At 35.3% G+C, this 23,966-nt stretch overlaps 1 protein-coding gene and 1 pseudogene across 1 annotated transcript; both read left to right on the top strand.

Annotated features, from left to right (window-relative positions):
• Window positions 1-13,238: 13,238 nt before the first annotated feature.
• On the top strand, window positions 13,239-15,771 carry LOC113347785 (thebaine 6-O-demethylase-like). The gene is made up of 4 exons (XM_026591459.1): window positions 13,239-13,576; window positions 13,680-13,927; window positions 14,762-15,095; window positions 15,189-15,771. Exons 1-4 carry the CDS (start codon window positions 13,310-13,312, stop codon window positions 15,432-15,434), a joined length of 1,095 nt encoding a protein of 364 aa, XP_026447244.1. The 5' UTR covers window positions 13,239-13,309; the 3' UTR covers window positions 15,435-15,771.
• Window positions 15,620-17,690, top strand: LOC113351156 (annotated as a pseudogene).
• The last annotated feature ends 6,276 nt before the right edge of the window (window positions 17,691-23,966 follow it).

Genomic DNA, 23,966 nt, shown 5'->3' on the forward strand with positions numbered 1-23,966 from the left:
ATCCCAAATGAAAACTTCGGTAAAGGCCAACACTCTGTTGCTAGGAAGCATAAGTAACTTGTATTTTCCTTTTGGTTTTTTCAGCTTAGGTTTTAGCCTGCTGAATTTGCTTTGTGCTTGTTTTAGGAGTCGGCTTTTGTCGCTCTTTAGTTTGAGTTTCTCTGTTGTCGGTGCTGGCGTTGCCTTCCCCGTTGGAATCGCTTAGGCGCTCCTCTCCTTTTTCTGTTTCTTTTTATCATCAATATATTCTCAACCTTTTAAGTAAAAAAAAATCCATTTATTTTTTCATTACTTTTTTTATTAGAAAATTTTTCTATTGTTGCCGTGGCCAGACAGGAAAAGCATACACGATGTGAACCGGACAACCCCATCAATATTGCCTCTGATATGGACAATCATTATGTTTTCAAGACCAAAAAACATATTGATGCAGAAAGCTTTCTTCTGCACAACTAATTACTTCTGTGGGAGACAAATTGTATAAGCTTTCTTCTGCAACAATCTCCTAAGCTTTTCAAAAGGGAAATCCTGAACTTAGTTTTGATTTGTATAACTATAGATTGTTGCATTATATCAATTACAACTCTATTGTAGCGCAAGAATCATGATCATAAATGTTCTCCCGATTGCCTCCGGTCAAACCACCTAGTTAAAGTTCGAATATTCTAGCTCTCAATCAGTGAAGAACTTACACTGTGTTTCCAAGTTATAGAAGCTACTAAGAATAAGAGGGTAGTTGTGAGTGCATACAGAAATATTGGAACTGCATACAGGGTAGTTGGAACTGTAGTTGTGACTGCATACAGAATAAGAGGGTAGTTGTGACCAGCTCTCAATGTCGTCGTGTCTTTCCCCTTTTCTCTCTGAAACAAAGAAGAAGAAGAAAAAACTACTTTCTTCCAAAACTCAATTCCTTGATCCGTCCGGTTTTGATTTGATTTTTCAGATCTACCGGACAGATCGAGTTTGTGTCCTTGTATATATTAATTTTCCAACAAAAAATATTATTTCTAAATAATTTTTACGGTTTTCTGATAGGTCTAATGGTTTCACAAAATTATCAGGACCTGTTTTCATATTTTCTAATTAGGTTATTTTGGTGGGTTTGGATTTGCATTGCTCTGGAAGAAAACGACCTACTTCGTCAAATATGGAGATCGTTTCTAAAGAAATTAATTTGGGCATATTACTTTCCTTTTATGGAAGCATCTGATCATCAAGAAACAAAATGGTTTAAAACCATTATAAGGATTTTCAATCCTTCAAAGAGCTGCAGAAGTTTAATAGGATTTTCATATTTCGTTTCTTTAAGTTTCGATTGTAAATCTTGTACCGTCTGTGTTGTCCTGTTCATTGATGTAATTGATCAATGTAATCCTTCTAACCTCAATTTGAATGAGGTTTTCTAATAAATAAAATTTAGGGTTTTCTTGAAGCCCCTTTTTCCATCAAAAAAAAAAAAAAACCCCAAAAACATAAGGATAGTACTTTGGGGACTTCAAATGAAATTTCAAAAAAAAAAGAAAAAAAAAAGCTATTCTAAGAGGAAAAAAATAGGCCATTGATGGTGGTTTCGCCCGTCACTATTTGGACCTCCAAATATCCACCAGCACCCGTCATGCAAACTCCAATATAATAAATCATCCCACAAAGTTCATTCTTCAGTTCATAAGATATCCTATAACTTTCTTGCAAATTCAAAACATAATTAAATCGAACAGAAACTAGAAGAATAGATAATTTTTAAACCAAGAACATCGGCGCTAATGATGAATTGCCTTCAGTCCACAATACAAGATGAAAAGGATACTGCTAACGATGTCCAAATGTTTTCAACAACATTTGATATGTTTTATTACAATTAATCCAACATGGATAAAAAATTCAGAAAACAACTTAAACAAAACACTCACTTCAAACAGAAACATATAGAAAGAATCCACATAAAGGTTCATGCAACGGAAGATCCATCTGCGTACTAACCCGTACATACTTTAGAAAATATGATATCAAAGACTTAATGAACAAAATTCGTAACTCAAAAAAATCTCTTGTATTGATGTAAATAAACTCATGGCTTAACAGCCTATTTATAGTTTAACAAACTTGACTCTCAAGCAAAGACTCTTTCCTAACAAATCAAATTCTAAAACAAGACTCTTCTAGAACATTCTAAACTCTATACGTAAAACACTATACGTAACCAAACATTAAAACTGGGAAACTTGTTTCTCAAGTTTACTACACGTTCACAATAACGCGTAATATCTCCTAGTGATTGTTTCCATTGATGACACCAACTTCCACTGGTTGCTTTCACTCAGACAGTAGCAACTCCACTTAGTTGCTTCCACAATATCATGTCAACTTCTCTAAGTTTCTTCCTCTTAACAGCATCAACTTCTACTAGTTGCTTTCACAAAATATATCTTGGTTTAATCTTCAACATCCTCCCTTAAACCAAGATATTCTTTACTAATCATTCCAAGTTTTCCACGCAAATAGATGAAGGTATTAGACTTCAAAGACTTGGTAAAAATGTCAGCCACTTGATCTTTACTTTCAAAAAATTCAGCAGCAATCTCCTTATTGCTGACAAGCTCTCTAATGTAATGATATTTGATATCAATGTGTTTACTCCTTCCATGAAACACATGATTCTTTGTTAATGAAATTGAGGACTTGTTATCACATATTATTGTTGTAGGTGTAATCTTCTCATTGAAAAAAGACTTCAACATCATCCTTAGCCATACAGCGTGTGTATCACAATTTACAGCAGCTATGTATTCAGCTTCTGTTGTAGACAAGGAAACAACTTGTTGTTTCTTTGATGACCAGGAAAAAAATCATGTTCCTAAAAGAAATGCATAACCAGATGTAATCTTCCTTCCTTCTGTGTCTCCAGCCCAATCATTATCTGTATAACCAACCAATTTTGGATCTTCAGAAATTGTATAAAGCATTCCCAAACTAATTGTTCATTTGACATACTTCAAAATCCTCTTTGCAACTTGTAGATGTGACTGTCTTGGTGACTCCATAAACCTACTAACTAATCCAACTGCATACATAATGTCTGGTCTTGTATAAGTTAAATATCTCAGACATCCAACAAGACTCTTAAAATATGTTGAGTTCACAAGTTCTCCTGATTCATCTTTTGTTAGCTTCAACCTTTCTTTAGTTGGTTTTCAAATTGGATTACAATTATCCATCTTGAAACGCTTAAGTATTCCTTATGCATATCTCTGTTGATTAATAAAGATACCTCTTTCAGTTTGTTGTACTTCAATGCCAAGAAAGTATGACATTAATCCAAGATCTGTCATCTCAAACTCTTTCACCATATCCTCCCAGAATTCCTTGATCATCTCTGAGTTATTTCCAGTAAAAATAAGATCATCCACGTACAAACAAACTATAATATGATTGCCAAATGAATCAGCTTTCAAATACAGTGTATGCTCATGTGGACATCTTGTAAAACTTTCTCAATAAAGTATGAATCGATTCTTGTATACCAAGCACGTGGTGCTTGTTTTAAACCATACAAAGCCTTTTTTAGTTTGTACACTTGATTCTACTTCCCCTCCATAACATAACCTGCTGGTTGCTCAACATATACTTCTTCTTCTAGTACACCATTCAAGAATGCACTCTTTACATCCATATGAAATATCTTCCATTGCTTCTGAGCAGCTAGAGAAATGATCATTCGAACTGTATCAAGTCTTGGAACTGGTGCAAAGACTTCAGAATAGTATATTCCTTGTTTTTATCTATATCCTTTAGCAACTAACCTTGCTTTCAATTTATCAACTTCACCATCTGATTTTTACTTTGTCTTGTAAACCCATTTGACTCCTATTGATTTCTTTCCTTCTGGAAGTTCTGTAAGTTCCCATGTATTGTTCTTCTTTATTGAGTTTATATCAGCTTCCATTGCTTGTACCCATCCATTATCTTTAGAGGATTCTTCATAAACAACAGGATCACAATCTCCATATAAAGCAAAATTAATCTTCTCTTCATCAGTATCATCATCTCTTGTTATCACATAATCTTTCATTCTTGCTGGTATAACATATTTTCTTCTTGGTCTTGCTGTCTCTTGTTGTGGTATCACATCAGTTCTTACCTCTTCAGTTGTTGCGCCTTCTGTTCTTCTTTCTTCTTGTTGTTTAATAACTTCATCTTGAGTATTTATTTGTTGTTCAACTGCTATTGGAACTGTTCTGACATTTTCTCTTGTTGAGCTGGTTGCATTCCGATTCCACTGAGAGTCTTCATCAAAGATTACATCTCTATTAATAACTATTTTCCCTGTTAAAGGATTGAAAAGTTTATATCCTTTGGTTACTGAACTATAACCTTTGTCATCTACCTTATTTCTAAGTTCTTTAGGTACATGTGCATAAGCAATGCACCCAAAACTCTCAGATGTCTTACACTTGGTCTTGCACCTCTCCAAGCTTCTTTTGGTGTTTTATTATTCAAACTATTTCTTGGACATCTATTAAGTAAATACAATGATATATCAACTGCATAACTCCAGAAGTTCTTTGGTAAATCTTTTGTTCTTCTTATAATTCTTGCCATCTCCATTATTGTTCTATTCTTTCTTTTCTGCAACACCATTCTGTTGAGGTGTATATCTAGCTGTTAATTGATGTAGAATGCCATGTTCTTCCATAAAACTATCAACAACTGCTTTAGCTTGCTTAATATAGATAACTCTATCCATGAGAGATTCATGAACTCCTAGATGAAGAATATAAGTTGTTGTAGAATTGTTCTTCCTGTTTGCTGTTAAAGCAGTTTGTTATTCTTCCGTTAAAACAACTCCTTCTGCTGGTTCAGCATAACCATCTTTTACAATATCCCATGCTTCTTGATATATGAAAATATTTTCCATCTGTAACCTACAGTGTTCAAAAAATTTCCTTCAAACACCGGCACCTTAATTGAACTTAAACTTGATGTCATCTTCTTAATCAACAACTCATACCCACAACCCTAGAATCTGATACCAGTGCTCTGATACCAGCTGCAGAAAATCTGATATCAAAGACTTAATGAACACAATTCGTAACTCAAACAAATCTCTTGTATTGATGTAAATAAACTCATGGCTTAACATCCTATTTATAGTTTAACAAACTTGACTCTCAAGAAAAGACTCTTTCCTAACAAATCAAATTATAAAACAAGACTCTTCTAGAATATTCTAAACTCTATACGTAAAACACTATACGTAACCAAATTTTAAAAATGGCAAACTTGTTTCTCAAGTTTACTACACTTTCACAATAACGCGTAATATCTCCTACTGATTTTTTCCATTGATGATAGTAGCAACTCCACCTAGTTTCTTCCATAATATCATGTCAACTTCTTTAAGTTGCTTCCTCTTAACAGCATCAACTTCTACTAGTTTCTTTCACAAACTATATCTTGGTTTAATCTTCAACACGTACTTATTTGATGAGTTCAACCACCAGAGGAATCTCATCATTTCATCAAAGAAGCAAGAACCAACATGAAGAAGGCTGCAATAATCATTTCTTGATGATAGTTTAGAAAATACTTAAGGCGCTTCAATTCATTCTCTAACGCTTTTCATTTATTACTAACCTCATCACCTAATTTAAACTGATGAAGTCAGTAATTCACGTAGTTCCTGAAGATAAAACCATCTGTTGCGATCCTTGCCGGTTCCCCAATGCAACTGTACAAGAGATCTTTTCTTCTTGTTCACATCTCTCTATTTCCGCTTCCTTAAATGCAATATTCGTCTCCAGAAAATTAACCATCTCTTTTAACATCTCTGATTGCAGAGATGTTTATTCATCTTGATCCTTAGTGTTAATCTCTGTTTCAGTAGATTCTGATGTCACCGCCCCAATAGTACTCGATTCTCTCTGGTTAACTTCTTCATCTGCGTAATCATAATAATCATTATCATCATCATCGATAGTAAAACTCCATTCTCCAAATTTATATCTTTTATATAACCAATTCATATTTTCGTCGTCTGAATCATCAGAAGATCCAGAACGACTTATTTGTTTTCTTTTTTGATCAGGCGGATTATATTGCATTTTCTGCAACCATTGGAACAATAGTTTTCTTTTTATGATGAGAATCTTGATATTTAGAGCGATGTAGAAAACAGAGACTCAGCAAGAGCAATTCGATTGCATCGTCACGTAGAACGGTCTTAGTATTTAGTTGGTCGTGTCATATTATAGTATACACTAATTATCCGGGTCACTGTAGCGTGTTTAATTAGTTGGATCATAGTATCCGGATAGGGCCGGGGCCTACGTCCGCGGCCTTGGAGAAAATTTAAAGGAATATGTAGTGCCCACATTAAAATTCGTATGTTAGTTGGTCCTGTCTATAATAACCGGGTCATAGCAGAATGGTCCTCATATTTAGTTGGTCGTGTCATATTTTAGTATGTTAGTTAATTAGATCACAGTAGCGTGTTTAATTAGTTGGATCATAGTAGCCGGATAGGGAGAAAATTTAGAAAATTTAAAGGAAGACATAATACCCACATATCTAGTTTGTCTTAACATATTATAGTGTGTTAGTCGGGTCACAGTAGCGTGTTTAATTGGTTGCATCATAATAGTCGGATAGGGCCGGGGCTGCCCTTAAATTTTTAGGGAATAATATCTAGCATTAAAGTTAGCCGTTTTCAATTGGGCAAATTACATCAAGAAATCTAATTGTGAAAACTACAGCCACACCCATTTTCCAGATTTTGGACACTGTGAAACCCACGGGCGGAAAAGTTTATGCGCGCACCCAATTTTCGTGAGAAAATTTCTCCCAAACCCACAATTTATAAAATTTGGTTTCTTCGTATTTTTCTTCTTCTTCTTCTTCGTCACGCGAACTTCTTCTTCAATTCTTTTTCCTTTTTTCCTCCCAACTGTGACTTCCGATCAGTAATATTGAATATTGATAGACAGTATAATCACAAGAAGATTAGAAACAATAGATGAATGAAATCGAAAGTTAGGGTTTGAGGTGATGTTCCTAGATGAATCAAGATCTTGTTATTTGTTATTTCCGAAAGATGTATGAATGGGTTTTTTTTTAATTAGGTATTATGATTGAAAAGATGGACCTGAGATGTGTTCTGAGATGGAGATAGGGTTTGTAATTGTTTCAATCAAGTAGAACAGGAAGAAAAGTTGATTTGAGATTTAGAAAATACAGGGAATAATAATAAAGCTTATTTGACATGGGATAATGAACAACGAAGAAGAAGATGATGTTGTTATGACTGCACAACATGTCAAGCAGTCGAGAAAATATCTGCATAAACTTTTATGCAGTCGAAAAATGGATGCATAACACATTATCCGACATCTTTGTTATTTTGTGTGAAATTGAAAATTGATGCATAATGCATCATGGAGTCGAGAAAATGGATGTATAACCTGATATGCATCCAAAATACGGCTGCATAATGCATTATGCATAGAGAAAATTGTTGCATAATCTTTTATGCATCAGAAAATGGATGCATAACCTGATATGCACCCTTAAATATGGTTGCATAATGCACTATGCATCAATTTTTTCTGTACGCACTAAAATCAACCAAAACAATGGCTACATAACTTGTTATAGACGCATAACTTGTTATGCAGTCGAAAAAATGATTGCATAATTCGTTATGCGTCTGTATAATGTGTTATGCATCTTTTTTGGAGGCTGCATAATGAATATGTAATCGGTTTTCGAAAATTTTCCCTAAAACGATGATCACCTCCGATTTTTTCGTGAAAAACAAAAATTTGATATTATTGTTTGTACTCGTTGTGTAGCTCTTTTAAAAAGATTTTCAACGATATAAAATTTATAAAATTTCAAGGCGCGGTTTTTTAAATATGTTATATCCAAGTTGGTAAGCCCCTGATGCATAACCCGTCATGCGGATGCATAATCCGTCATGCAAACATTTTTTAATAATTTCATATAATTATGGATGTCACGGAACTAAAAATTAATTGTGGACCTGACAATGAGAATATTGTTTTTTTTGGACCTGCGCCTAATTTCCCCAATTTAATTATATTTGAATACTTGGTTGCGCCAAGCCTAAGTTAGCATTGATCATATCATGCTATTATTTATTTTTATTTCTTTGTTTTCAACGGAATTGCAGACCATATTTGTTTGATGAGCAATTTGTGAGAGTTATCAAAACTTGTCACTTACAAAGAGTTATATAAGCCGACTCTTATTACCACTTAAGTTGGGAATCCGTGAAATGACAAAAATTCCAATTCCTTGCCGTATCCAATCTTAGGAAGCCCATTAACGTAATTAGTTTAAGGACAAATTAAAATACAGTCACAGTATTAAGATGCGGTTTGCAAAAGCATCCTACTACTACAAACCATTAACAAGATGGTCCTACTTCCGTTAAAAGCAAGGTTATGTCACTGGGACCCACTGGTGCAAGAGTTAAATGCACTGGCAATTTTACGAGTTTGCCCTTAACCAGACCGGGTTAAATCTAGTACCGTATATCTCATACGGAGTCATCTTGATGACTAAATATACGGCCAAGATTATGGTCTTAGAGTATATCCTTAACCTAATGAATTTAGATCTACTACCATACATCTTACAATTGATGCATCTCGAGATGAAACAGACGGATAGGATCAGAAGTTGGAACACTCGATCTATAACAGTTTAGGGTTCAGGAAATGAGGCAAAGTCATTTCATTTCGTCTCAGCCATCTCTCTCTAAATTTTCTGCAGAAATGGCGATACACTCGAAAACTTGAGATTTTCAGTGGTTTATGTCGCAAACAGATCATCACTAGATTAGGCTGGTAGTGTTAATGGTTTTTTATACATCTTCAATGCTTATTCGTGAAGATTAGAGAGCAAAGAAGGTAACTGGTGGTCAAACGGCGGTGGTTTTCTTACAAGATTTCGTCACTATGTACGCGAATATAATGAGGTTGGTATTCATAACCATAGACTGTCAATTTCACATTAGATTTCAGTATCCCTAATTGGTCGATTTTTTTCAACTTTTATAAACCCTAATTTTTCAAAATTGGGTATTTTACAAATTCAGTAATTTGGTATTTTACAAATCGATTTAGTAAACCCTAATTTAGGACTGTTGTTATGTTATCTCCTACAAATCAATTCAGTAATTCGGTATTTTTTCTGTCCATTTAGTGACCCCTAATTGAGGAAAATAGGTATGTTATATATTACTAGTCACATACTTATATTTTGAATTTGATTATGTGTATTGCAGGAAGTCTGTGAAGAACCCAGTTAGAAGCTTTAGGGTTGAGGAAAATGATACAAATAAGATTAGGTATTTTGATAATATAAGTGTGAACTGTGGTGGATTGAATGGTTTTAGTGATGTTGTTCATGCTGCATATCAGTTACCCCCTATTAAGAAGGTTAGTCTGACCTGGTTCAGTGACACAGACCCAAAACCAAAAGGAACAGTTCCTGCTGCTGCTACTCAATAACTTCCTTTCTATTTTTAAAACACTTATGTTATGTTATGGGCCTTTGTTCTCTATGTTTTGGACTGATGAACACACTTATGTTATGTTATGGTCTTAATGTATGTTAATATTCTATGTTATTTTGATGGTGTCATGATCATGAAAGTTTCTTTTTATTTAAAGTGTAGCTCATTACATTTGTAGATCTTCTATTTCCTTGCATAATTCTGTCATTTTCAGAGATGTTTTTCTTACATTTGATCTAGCTGCATTGAAGACAACATCAGACAACCATTGAAAATCAAGACAGTTGGAGCACTTGAGGTAAGCAATATTATAGTTGTGTGCATTCTGGCAGAAGAAAAGCATCACAGTTTCCTTACACTTCTTCTTCTTGCAGTCTTGGTTCTTCCATGGACAGTTGTTGTGCATATGACTCTTGTCACAGATCAGATCTTCCACGTTTGCAAACCACGTCAGCCACAGGTTAACTCTAGTTAACTGGGTTTTGTTAGGATAGAGGGCATTTTGGGAACATTTAACACCGTTTTTTTGAAAAACTGTTATGTCGCCCAAAGTGTGACTGTTTTGTATACGATTTATAAAAGTATGATCAATTTATAACCAAATTAGAAAAAGTATGACCATTTTGTAATTGGCTCTTAGTTTAATTTCCATGGCTGCCACTAACTCCATAGCCATCGATCTTGGCCATCATGTACAGTGGGGACTCAAGGTTTCCACCAGGTTTTCCATCGCTGCCACTAACTCCTTTATGTAGAGTATCTATGCTTCCTAAGGTTGGATACGGTAAGGAATTGCAGACCATAATAAACTAATTACTTTTATGGTCTCCCTGCACTCTTCCTTTATGCAGTATCTATGGTGACTCCATCGTGCATGCTCTCTCTGAAAAAATTGCAAATGCAGATACATGTTAGTTCACCAAATTGCAAATGCTGCATGTTGTTGCAGTTACTGGTGGTGCACCTACTACCAACAGACAATCATTAAACTTTCGTACTTTACATTAGGTACAATTAATACTACTCCGGGCTATAAATGTATAGTTAATTGGGATCGACTAAAATCATTGAGTTATACCAAAGATAAGCACTATTAACTTAACAAATCATAAACAATAACCCTATCGCCATCTCCAGGGAAGATTTCATGAGCCCACTTAATCTAAAGCTCCATCCTTGACGTTAATTTAGATTGCTCGTAAAAAAAAAAAAAAAAACCCTGAAATTAGAAAAGATAACACTCCTTAGTTAGGGATTATCACATAGCCAATGAATAAAATCAGCAAACCTTGCAACCAATTTGAATTTGTACAGAGAAAAGGAGGATGCGTAGGGCACATGTGATCCAAAAGAACGTAGCCATCAGCATATGCCTGCTAGCATATGCGGTTCCCTGTAGAAGTTCTTGTAGGAGTAACAATGCAGTTCCCTGAGATGGAGAAGTTTCTGAAAATTGTAAGAATTAGAGAAACACGGAGTAGGAGAAACTAAATACACATAGCTACGGCATAGATATAAGGTCACAGTTCGTTATATTAGGAAAGAGAAGGAAAAAAAACCATAGGTTTCAATTTCTGAAATCATTACAAAAATCAATTCCTATCACCAAAATCTCTTCTTATTTAGCAAATTCTTCAAGTTCAACTGAAATCAACAAAAAGAAGATGGAGATGTCGCAAGGAATTTCTCAAGTATGAGAAGAAGCGGTGGCTCACAAAATCACTGTTGACGTTTGAGAAGAAGAAGCATATGACATGTTATATGGAAACGAAAAGGAAGAAGAGGAGAAAAAAAGATTAGGGTATCCTGCAAGGTTTCTTATGGACGGATCTATCTCTCAAAACATGATGAGTTTTATATTCATGATGAAGAGAGTATATGATTTTCATTACGGAAACAGGATGTTCGTCCTTATTACAAATCAGGAACCAGGGGATCCGAGGTACGAAAATATCGCTCCCTCAACTTTCAATCCGGACCTTAGGATAACGAAATCAATGATCAGATATATCCGGATAGACAGAATACACTTCCTTTTATAATATATATTTACGAACTAAAAAATAATTTTATGTTGCGTAGTAAATTACCAGCTTTAGTAGCACAAACAATTTAAATTTGGTGAGACTTTTGGGATTCTGCGCTGAAAGTCGTTACAGACTACTGGAATGTGGAAGAAACTTCTAAAATGGTGTTGACTGCTAATGGGGTACTGTTTTACTGAGGGTGTACCGATATGCATATAGGAAAAAGAAGCATTTTATTTTGGGTTGATACGCCCCCAAGCAAAAGGGTACCTCATTAGCAGCCTTGACATTAGTGGGTAGGTATGCAGTTGCACCCCTTCAAGTATGAGCTCCCAGGCCCAATTTAAATTATTTTACCCCACCTTTAGCCATTTTAAGCCCTTTGCATCCCTCGAATATATTCACATTGATAACTTTCCCACCCACTCTTCAAAAGCTAGCTAATTGGAGCTGATGCACGAGTCAAATGGTCTTCAATTCAATAAGGCTGAAATTTAGTAGAGTCCTCTTTGAAATTTGACTGTTTTGTTGTAGGATTTCTACTAACAGCAATTGTGGTGTGACACAATGCAAAGATTTCCTTTTTAACGGATAGTACTAGAACTAGATTTTGGGAAGACCAGTGGTTAGGTGATACTCCTGTAAAAATTTCCTTTTCCAACCTATACAATGTCTCAAGGAAGAAAAACAATGTAGTCAAATAATTTTATAGCAGAAACAGAGAAGGGTAGTCGAAATGGTACCTGGACTTGAGGAGGAGACCATTAAATATTGAGATAGTAGAAGCAGAGAAACTATCTAACAAAATGCAACACGTGACACTGAGTGACGTCAAAAAACAGAAAATATGGAAGTGGGCAACATGCGGAGCCTTTACGATACGCTCCTGCTATTCATCTCTAATTCCTTCCCCGTCCTTCGTTGACTTTACTCACAAGATTATTCGTAATAATAATGTGCATACCAAAGTTAATTCTTTTTACGTGGTTGGTCTATCATAATTCCTTGCTAACTCAGGATATTCTAGAAAAGAGAGGGAGAACGTTAGTAAACATATCTTATATGGGGAAAAACAAGATTGCCTGTCAGTTGAAGGTTTTCTGCGATATTTAGAGTACTATTATGGTATCAAATTTAACCTCGTTAAATTCTCGTTTCTTTTATTCTAGTTTGTGGTTATTTGCAATATTTAGAGTACTATTATGTATCTGTGCTAAACGTTTTCACGGATTTTAGCATAAAGTTCACTGATTTCGTAATAAAATATGATACATAAGTACACACTTCTTTTCCCATGTGAGGAAAAGCAATGAGAGGGGCCGTTGGCCCATACACATTGTGCAAAATGTCTGAATAATAATCTTTATGTTTAAAAATGAACAATTTGTGATGCTAATTTGTTCAAGCCTAAAACGCACTGCAGACTCAAATATAATTCTTTCATGGCAAATTAACACGGTACCTTTTTTGGCTTCCACAATCACAGCCAGCTTCTCTTAACAAGAACTTGATCGTGTTGATTTAGTTGTTGATTATCTTTGACCATTTGGTAAAATCATAGACATCAAACTAGTAGCTCTGACCCTTCGTTCGGTGAAAAGATAAATGCGTGACTCATAAAAACTGTGCGCAATACATATTAAGTATATATAAGATCATCCATAAGAGAGAAAGAAACACAAGTACTACCCATTCTGAATTTTCGATAAGAAATTGATTCATTAATTAATTTAGAAAAATCATGGAGAAAGCAAAACTTATGAAGCTAGGTAATGGTATGGAAATACCAAGTGTTCAAGAATTGGCTAAACTCACGCTTGCCGAAATTCCATCTCGATACGTATGCACCGATGAAAACCTTTTGTTGCCTATGGGTGCATCTGTCATAAATGATCATGAAACCATTCCTGTCATCGATATAGAAAATTTATTATCTCCAGAACCCGTAATCGGAAAGTTAGAATTGGATAGGCTTCATTCTGCTTGCAAAGAATGGGGTTTTTTTCAGGTATATATGTCGTAAATACAAGCATTGTGATTGCATCCAGTAGTTGTACTTTGTTACACTAAATATTAGCTAGTGAATCTTCCTTTACATATATATGTTGCAGGTAGTGAACCATGGAGTCGACGCTTCATTGGTGGATAGTGTAAAATCAGAAATTCAAGGTTTCTTTAACCTTTCTATGGATGAGAAAACTAAATATGAACAGGAAGATGGAGATGTAGAAGGATTTGGACAAGGCTTTATTGCATCAGAGGACCAAACACTTGATTGGGCAGATATATTTATGATGTTCACTCTTCCACTCCATTTAAGGAAGCCTCACTTATTTTCAAAACTCCCAGTGCCTCTCAGGTTATTACTAATTCATAATCGGTTTCTATGCACTTGACTTTTTAATCTCACATTTTCATAGTCGGTTTCTGTGCACCTCACTCAGTTTATTCCTATTCTTTTTTTTTTTGTTTGGCCCACACATATTTAACATTTAGTCCACCTTGTTAGAATTTCAGACTATAAATCATTCTTTACAATTCCTTATTAGCTGTAACCATGTTGTATGTGAACATATTTAATATTTTATGCTGATATATAATTCTGTATATGCATGCTCTAGAATTATATATTCTACCACTTGTAGGAAGATACTTCCAATTTTATCTTCTCTTATTCTTTAATGATGGAAAATTTCTTTTTAAACAAGAGCTAGAACGGAGTACACCTCACCTCATGCCAGGAAAGACATATGTCATTCAACCTTCCATCAAGAGTTGAAAACAACCTCACATAGGATTATCATAACTAGTATGTCATTCCAAATAGTGTAAGAGACATTTGTCCTTATGTGCCCTTAAACATACATAATTAACATAAACAAACTTTAATTCATTGATTAGGGTTAGTACTAATCAAGTTTAAAGGAATACAAATTATGTTTTACTGCTGAACCAACATAAAAAACTGACACACCTAAGTCTCCCTATTTCTGCAAAAAAAATTATCCCTCTTGATATTATTTTCTGGTTCCCCCATTGACCAATAAACATGCAAAATTAACACTCTTTAAAAGAGTATGCATGATAGAGCATAATATTTTCCTCTCTTTGAATTTTCTCAGTGATGTGATTGGATACATTAATTTGGTTGGTTTATTATAGTTTTTCATATGATTATCTAATTTACGTACAGGGAGACAATCGAATCCTACTCATCAGAAATGAAAAAGTTATCCATGGTCCTCTTTAATAAGATGGAAAAAGCTCTACAAGTACAAGCAGCCGAGATTAAGGGTATGTCAGAGGTGTTTAAAGATGGGACACAAGCAATGAGGATGAACTATTATCCCCCTTGTCCTCAACCAAATCTCGCCATCGGTCTTACGTCGCACTCGGATTTTGGCGGTTTGACAATCCTCCTTCAAATCAACGAAGTGGAAGGATTACAGATAAAAAGAGAGGGGACATGGATTTTAGTCAAACCTCTACCTAATGCGTTCGTAGTGAATGTTGGAGATATTTTGGAGGTATTTATTTAAGCTGGGGTAACTACTGGTCCTTGTTTCGAATACTGGTTTTGCCTGTACCCAGAAAATTTCTTATTGTTTTTTCTTTTACAGATAATGACTAATGGAATTTACCATAGCGTCGATCACCGGGCAGTAGTAAACTCAACAAATGAGAGGCTCTCAATCGCAACATTTCATGACCCTAGTCTAGAGTCAGTAATAGGCCCAATATCAAGCTTGATTACTCCAGAGACACCTGCTTTGTTTAAAAGTGGATCTACATATGGGGATCTTGTGGAGGAATGTAAAACAAGGAAGCTCGATGGAAAATCATTTCTTGACTCCATGAGGATGTGAAAACTCAAGAACACAATAATACGAGGTGATTGCATGTCAGATTCAACTATCCTTTTGTCGTTTTTTGGTGCTCGAGTCCTTAATTGTTTTCATCATTGCTTTTGATTCTAATTAATAAGACTTTTCTCAAGAACTCTCATGTAATGTACCTTTAATTTCAGAAAATAAAACGTATTGAGGCACAAATGAGAAAATTGACAGAGTGCTTGAGAAGTGTAATTTCTCGAAAGTGCGTTGTGTTTGTGTTTTGTTATTTCTTCAAGTGTGTACTGATCTTAGTTTTGTTCGTGTTCTCCTATTGTTACTAATTTTTTCAACGAGGTTCTTTCTTTTCTCTCGTGATTTAATCGTATATGGTGCACCAACCAGTTATCTATACTTTGGAGCACTTATAAAACCAACCCGAAACACACAGACACAACCCGAAACCACACATTAAATGTCTCACCTTGAGTAAGATAGCTTGAGCACTGGGAGAACTCGTACAGAATTGGTTAGGTACACCTGAATATCTTAGAACGAGAAACTTATAATGGCAAAGTTGAGAAGGTTTACTCGCTTAAACCGGTCGGTATTCTACTTTTAAGAGATGCAGAGAAGTATGGTATCGATGATACTAGGCATGACTCGAAAATATTTCATGGTTGCATCGCAGGATATCAAAGAAGTTTTAGGAAATGGAAGTGCGAATGCATTTGAGAAAGTAATGGGAATGGATAGTGGAAGTATTTAAAAAGCTACAAAGCTTTTGGATTCTCTTGTTGATGTTTGTGAAGGAAATGAAACAACAATCATGGAAATCTATAAAGCTTTTCCGCATATAAAATGTACACTTTATGATCTTCATCATGTTACTTCTAACACTCACGATCACCCTAACATCGAAAAAGTTCTCGGTGATATATGTTCAACTCTGTTCCCAGCGCTCAAGATATCTTACTGAAGATGAGACATTTAACCTAATACTCTTCTAAAGATGACCCTCTTTTTTTTTCTTTTTTTTTTAAAGATGACCCTTCATCTTGCATGACTGGAACGATGAACACTGTGTCAAGATTCTAAAGAAGTGCAAGGAAGCAAGGCCCAAAGAGACGAGTAAAGTAATCATAGTGGATGTAGTACTTCTAAAAGAATCTAAAGGTGAACTCAGAAAGGAAAGATTGATTCCAGATCAGTGTTTTAAGAATCGGACCGGCCGATTGGACCAGCAACCGGTGAACCAATAATAAAAACTATCCGGTTCAATATTGACCCACTAACATGTCAAAAAACCCAGTAAAACCAGTAAACCGGACGGTTGAACCAGTAACCAGTGAGACCCAGTCCGGTCTAAAAATGGGTTGATCTAAAAAAAAAAAAAAAGAATTTGTACATGACATTCTAAAGAATCGAAACATTGTATCATTCCATTAAAATCACTCAAACATGGACACTTCATAAACATTGGACCTGTCTAAAAACCCCATTTATTTAAATTTTTTATTTATCTTCTGGATCTTCACAAAAACTTTGAGAATCTTTCAAGAGTTTTAAAAGCATCGGTATCACTTCATCAGAAAACAGTACTTCAGCACAAGATTACATTTTATTATGGAATAGTAATTTTGATGATGAATTTTGGATGTAATTTAGACTTTTCTACATAAAAAACAAATAAGAAAAGCTCAATTAAACGGAGAAGAGATAAAATCACAAAAATGTGCAGTTGGTGATAGTTTAAAAGTAACCAAAGAAAATTGGTCAAAGAGTGTGAAAGAGGAACAGAAAGAGACACTGAAGGAGCAAGAGAGACGTAAGGAGAAGGGATGGGGACTAAAATGAGATTAGGTATTAAAGTGTTGCTTCTGAGAATTGTTTTGTCCACACATGACACAACTACCCTTTGACACGTCCTAGCATTTTTTTTGCCTACTAACCCAACTTGATGTCTCACATTCGACGTGTGTACAATAAACTGACAACCATCAAATATAGTTCGAGACATTCAAATCTAGAATGTAGATTATTAACTTCTGACCCAGTGAACTCCGATTGAACCACTGATTGACCCAGTTAACCCTGACCCAGTGATTTTACTGGGTCAACGTCCCGTCCTGTTTTCAGAACACTGTTCTAGATATGTATATGATGGTGAATACTGGTGGTAGGGGGAGAATTGCAAATGATTGGGAAGTTTTGTTCAGAAGTGCAGGGTTTCGGTCTCATAAAATCAGACCCATTCGCGTTATTCAGTCTGTCATTGAAACCTTCCCATAGTAAAATTAATTAATCTCAAAAGAGTACTACTTTGGTTATTTCACTAGGAAGTGTGTATATATAATGCGATTCACGTGTCAACAATAAGTCACCTTCACTTGAGGAGATGGTTCCGGTGTTTTTTTTTTTGAATCGTATATCAATAAACTGAATTCCTTAATATTTCAGGTACCATTATATCATGTATAAAAATAAAATAAAATTTGTGGTATAGTGATAAAATTGTTAGGTGGTGATACAAATTGTCTGAGTTCAATACTGGCTAATATCTGATCAGTATGGGGACTAAAATAAATAAAAAACACAATGATTAAAAAAGTAAGAGGGGACTAAAATAAATAAAAAACACACACTGATTAAAAAAAGTAAGAAAAAACATTGGCAGCGTGATGTGGAGAGGGGTCACCAACCAAATGGAGAGTTTTTATAAAGGAATCATGCATAATGCATAAAGGGGATAGAATTAGATTTCGGGAAGACCAGCGGTTAGGTGAATGAACTGCAGGAGATGACATAAAGGATGCTTTCAAAGACAGATATTGAAAAAATTTACTATAAGTGGAAATTTTATTAATTTAAAACATCCTACCTTATGCCATTTGTTGCAACAACTAGAGAGAATGTAATAAACCGATGTTCGTCGCAGAGGTAAAAGATAAGTACGCTCCAAAGATCATATTAGATATTGAGGAGAATATTTTGGACCGATCTCATTCCTCCAAGGCTATAGACAACATTAGATTTGAAATGTTAGTCTTAAAATGGGAAGAACTATTTCATAGGTAATTGTATGGCTGTCTTTCTGTAACTCTAACTTTCACCTCGGTCCATTATGGGATAAGGTATCGCAACTCTGTGATTATTTATCCATATAAATTTGTATCGTTTTATGTCATATAACTGGCTTATAAAAGGAGTACTACTTTGCTTCTTTCTCTAGGAAGTGTATATATAATGCGGTTCAATAAGTCATATAACTGTTTGTATCAACAATAAGTCATCTTCACTTGAGGATATGGTTCCTATTTTCCCGTGTTTTGTTTTTCTAAACTGTATATCAATAAATTGAATTCCCTAATAATTCAGGTATGAATATCATGTATCAAAAAAATTATCATAGTAGAGTGGTAAAGTTGTTAAGTGATGATACTAGCAATCTGAGTTCAACACTCGCTAGAATCGGAATAATGTGGGGACTAAAATAAATAAAAAAGCACACTGATTAAAAAAAATTAAAAAAAAAATGGCAGCGGGATGTGTAGTGGGGTCACCAACCGAACGGAAAGCTTCTACGAAGGGATCATGCATAAAGTAGATAAATATATAGAACTAGATTTTGGGAAGACCAGTGGTTAGGTGATACTCCTGTGAAAATTGCCTTTCCCAACCTCATTTTGACCAAAACATGGGTTTGGTCTAACATTTGTCCAGGCTTTGCGTTTGGTCTAAAGACCAACGTTGACCCGTGTTGACCGTGTTATATCTTGACTTCTGTAATATAATTATTAAGAATTTAAAATAAAATTTAATTATTAATCCAATTTACTATTTTATCCTTCCCTTGATTAATATTGACCGAAAGTTGTATGAAAAGTAGAAAAACGTTTCAACTATTCCGTTCAGTTGCTAATACAATCACGATTCACCAAAGTTGATTGATCAATCGATTGTGCTCACTTTCTCAAGACTTCGGATTATCCCCATTCAGCCAACACATAATCCATCAACAAACCCCTGCAATCATCACCCCATTCGATATGTTGCTGTGTTTCTTTTTCAATCGAGAGCTTTTAATTTCAGATCACATACAGACACCCAAATACTGCCTCCGATTAGTTCTTCCTTGTACATAACACCCGATCCAAAATCCCATGGAAGACTTCAAGTACAGCCAACCCAATCTTCCCCAATCATCAACTAAGAATTACTGATAATCTTCTTCATTCATCTTTAATTTCATCAACAATACAATCACATTTTCTCCCTAAATATCATTGGAAGCAAATATTTTCCATTCTTTGTTTTCTCTGCCACTATACTTCTCTGTCTTGATCTTTCCATGACTGGCACCCATCTGTTAAATTCTGAACTATGTAGTTTCAATTCCCACCAAGCCAAAATAAAACGGGCGAACCCTAAAGAAATGTGAACGACATCTGAAACCCTAGATTTCAATCATTATTTGTTCCCTCCCTGAAACCGAGATGGCGGCACCATAAGTGTTCAGATAAAGAATGAGAAATCGAGAGATTAAGGGAAATGATTAGGTTTCGAGACAGCGGCGAAGCTAGAAACTCAACTAAGGGGAAGCAAAATTCCATTAGGGGTAGCAAGAAAGCAAAATTAGGCTTGTGAAAAAATTTGGGCTTGAAAATTAGGCTTGGAAGACCAAAGAGTTGCGACCCTTATTACATTCTGCATCCGCCACTGGTTCGAGATTAGTAAGAAATGGGTTTTTCAGACAGTAATTCTTTGTTGTATTTGTGTCCGCAACTGAAGTGAAAGAAGGAGATGCATTTAGAGGGACTTGAGGTGATATTGGTGTTAACAACAAGGAATTGAAGTTGGGTTTTCTTTGAATTAGGTTTTAGGTTGTTTCGAAGCAAGAAATCAGGGAAAGATATGAGTAATGACGAGCATCGTTGATGAAAGAGAGTGAGTAATGACATGGCAGAGAAACCAAATGCGATTTTTTTCAGATCTAGTTTTTTGAATTTTTCTCATGGATTCGTCTCATCTTTCTTTCTGAAATTGATCTAATGATTATCTTAACTCAGGTCTTTGATATTGAATCAAGCATTGATTCGTATGATTTTCCTTCTCTAATCGAATCATACGGTTCTAAGGAGGGTAGTTCTCTAAACCCTAAAAAGAATGAAAATTCTCAGAGGGTCGGTGATGATGTTGATAATACTATGATTTCAAACAATTCAGAGATTGTTTCACCAGGGAAAGAGGTTAGAGACACAAATTCTAATGGAACAATTGGGTCTCCTTCAAAAATGGGTTCTTCTAACCCTAACTCTAAAGGTTGGAGAACTTTGTTTCCTTCTACACAGCCAATTACTCCTCATCCTCCTATGAAATTATTTTCATCTACTGAGCTAAATGGAAAGAAGGTGGTAGATTATGCTGCAGTTGATTTCTCGGCAGGAATTAAACGTTGTGAAGAATATGTGGTGGCCTTCTGTGCGGGGAAAAGATTATCTTTTCCAGCAGTCAAAAAAGCTGTAGACAACCATTGGAAACTCAAGAATGAGGTGAGCATCAAATTACATGGAAATTGTGCTTTTATTTTTGAGTTTAAAGATGACGAGGATCGTAGAAGAGTTTCCGAATAAGGATCTTTTTACATATCGAAAAGTCTTTTTACAGTGAGACCATGGTCGAATTTGCTAGAATCGTCAATTGCTAGCATCAAGTCAGTACCCATTTGGGTGTTGATTTGTAATGTGCCTCTGCACATGTGGGATATTGACGGATTAAGTCTTATCTCAAGTTTCATAGGAAAGCCTATATTAGTGGATGATTAAACTCTAAAGAGGACAAGGCTATCTTATGCTAGAGTTTGTGTAGAGATAGATGTTGACTTCAATTATCCATAAATCATACCATTAATGATAGATGGAAAGATTTCTTTAGAAATGCCCGTTGAGTATCAATGGAAACCACCTAAGTGTGAGGTATGTAAGGTTTTTGGACATTCCTCTAAAAACTACACAAAAAAGTTGAAAGCTAGATGGTCTTCTAAATCAAAAGGTATGGGAATTCAAGATGGAGACAAAAATCATCTCAATGCACCTATCAATGACCATCATCTGTCTATTGTGGATGGTAGAAGCGTAGATGGGATTGAAACGGTTGATCCAATTATTGTCTCTATTGCAAATGAGAGCGCAACAATTGATCCACCCCTTGTGCTTGAACAACCTTCAACAAAAAATGAGACCAATGTCAAAGATACAAGTGGAGTTTGTAAAAAATGGATGGAGCAACAGTGGAAAAGGAAACTCCTATAAATTTAACTTCAACATCTGCAGCATCGTAAAAGGCTACAGATAATGGGATGATTCACAAACCTTTCTATTTTCCTAGCGACTTGCCTTACCAATGGAAAGATTTTTCTGACACGGCTGCTCAAGCTACAGTAACAAAGTCAGTTCAAGTTAATTCTACAAAGAGTCTGGTCAGGACTGCTAGCATTCAGAAGAGTGGGGAAGTGAAACATAATCTCTTTCTTGTAAAGGGACACGGCAACTGGGAGACAGTTTCAAGTCGGAAATCTCCAACTAAGACTCAACAGAGTGGTGAAGGGAAACATAATCCCTTTCTTGTAAAGGGACTGGGAAATTGAGAGACGGCCTAAAGGAAGAAATCTCCTCCCAAGGTTTTTGCGCCTAATAAGGATGGTCATATCAAAACTAGGAGCATCGACACTCCTGTCAAAGTGAATAACACTTTCAAAGTGTTGAGTAATGTACACAATTCTCAAGTTGAAGATAGAGTTATAATAGAAGAGTACCAAGAGGATAGTGAAGAATTTTATGATGTAGAAGCGGATAGATATGCTCAACATTTGGCTTGTGAAGACAAAACTAGTAAGAAAATGAAAAAAGAATGTTCAAGGCTTAAATGGAATGGTGAAATCCCAAATGAAAACTTCGGTAAAGGCCAACGCTCTGTTGCTAGGAAGCATAAGTAACTTGTATTTTCCTTTTGGTTTTTCAGCTTAGGTTTTAGCCTGCTGAATTTGCTTTGTGCTTGTTTTAGGAGTCGGCTTTTGTCGCTCTTTAGTTTGAGTTTCTCTGTTGTCGGTGCTGGCGTTGCCTTCCCCGTTGGAATCGCTTAGGCGCTCCTCTCCTTTTTCTGTTTCTTTTTATCATCAATATATTCTCAACCTTTTAAGTAAAAAAAAATCCATTTATTTTTTCATTACTTTTTTTATCAGAAAATTTTTCTATTGTTGCCGTGGCCAGACAGGAAAAGCATACACGATGTGAACCGGACAACCCCATCAATATTGCCTCTGATATGGACAATCATTATGTTTTCAAGACCAAAAAACATATTGATGCAGAAAGCTTTCTTCTGCACAACTAATTACTTCTGTGGGAGACAAATTGTATAAGCTTTCTTCTGCAACAATCTCCTAAGCTTTTCAAAAGGGAAATCCTGAACTTAGTTTTGATTTGTATAACTATAGATTGTTGCATTATATCAATTACAACTCTATTGTAGCGCAAGAATCATGATCATAAATGTTCTCCCGATTGCCTCCGGTCAAACCACCTAGTTAAAGTTCGAATATTCTAGCTCTCAATCAGTGAAGAACTTACACTGTGTTTCCAAGTTATAGAAGCTACTAAGAATAAGAGGGTAGTTGTGAGTGCATACAGAAATATTGGAACTGCATACAGGGTAGTTGGAACTGTAGTTGTGACTGCATACAGAATAAGAGGGTAGTTGTGACCAGCTCTCAATGTCGTCGTGTCTTTCCCCTTTTCTCTCTGAAACAAAGAAGAAGAAGAAAAAACTACTTTCTTCCAAAACTCAATTCCTTGATCCGTCCGGTTTTGATTTGATTTTTCAGATCTACCGGACAGATCGAGTTTGTGTCCTTGTATATATTAATTTTCCAACAAAAAATATTATTTCTAAATAATTTTTACGGTTTTCTGATAGGTCTAATGGTTTCACAAAATTATCAGGACCTGTTTTCATATTTTCTAATTAGGTTATTTTGGTGGGTTTGGATTTGCATTGCTCTGGAAGAAAACGACCTACTTCGTCAAATATGGAGATCGTTTCTAAAGAAATTAATTTGGGCATATTACTTTCCTTTTATGGAAGCATCTGATCATCAAGAAACAAAATGGTTTAAAACCATTATAAGGATTTTCAATCCTTCAAAGAGCTGCAGAAGTTTAATAGGATTTTCATATTTCGTTTCTTTAAGTTTCGATTGTAAATCTTGTACCGTCTGTGTTGTCCTGTTCATTGATGTAATTGATCAATGTAATCCTTCTAACCTCAATTTGAATGAGGTTTTCTAATAAATAAAATTTAGGGTTTTCTTGAAGCCCCTTTTTCCATCAAAAAAAAAAATACCCAAAAACATAAGGATAGTACTTTGGGGACTTCAAATGAAATTTCAAAAAAAAAAGAAAAAAAAAAAGCTATTCTAAGAGGAAAAAAATAGGCCATTGATGGTGGTTTCGCCCGTCACTATTTGGACCTCCAAATATCCACCAGCACCCGTCATGCAAACTCCAATAT

Source organism: Papaver somniferum, chromosome 2 (assembly GCF_003573695.1).
Source record: "Papaver somniferum cultivar HN1 chromosome 2, ASM357369v1, whole genome shotgun sequence".
NCBI classification, from domain to species: Eukaryota; Viridiplantae; Streptophyta; class Magnoliopsida; order Ranunculales; family Papaveraceae; genus Papaver; species Papaver somniferum.

Excerpts from the sequence above, each read along its gene's own strand:
- LOC113347785 (XM_026591459.1), top strand. The coding sequence starts at position 13,310 with ATGGAGAAAGCAAAACTTATGAAGCTAGGTAATGGTATGGAAATACCA. Across the intron at positions 13,577-13,679 it reads AAGAATGGGGTTTTTTTCAG|GTAGTGAACCATGGAGTCGA; the intron begins GTATATATGTCG and ends TATATGTTGCAG. Across the intron at positions 15,096-15,188 it reads ATGTTGGAGATATTTTGGAG|ATAATGACTAATGGAATTTA; the intron begins GTATTTATTTAA and ends TTTCTTTTACAG.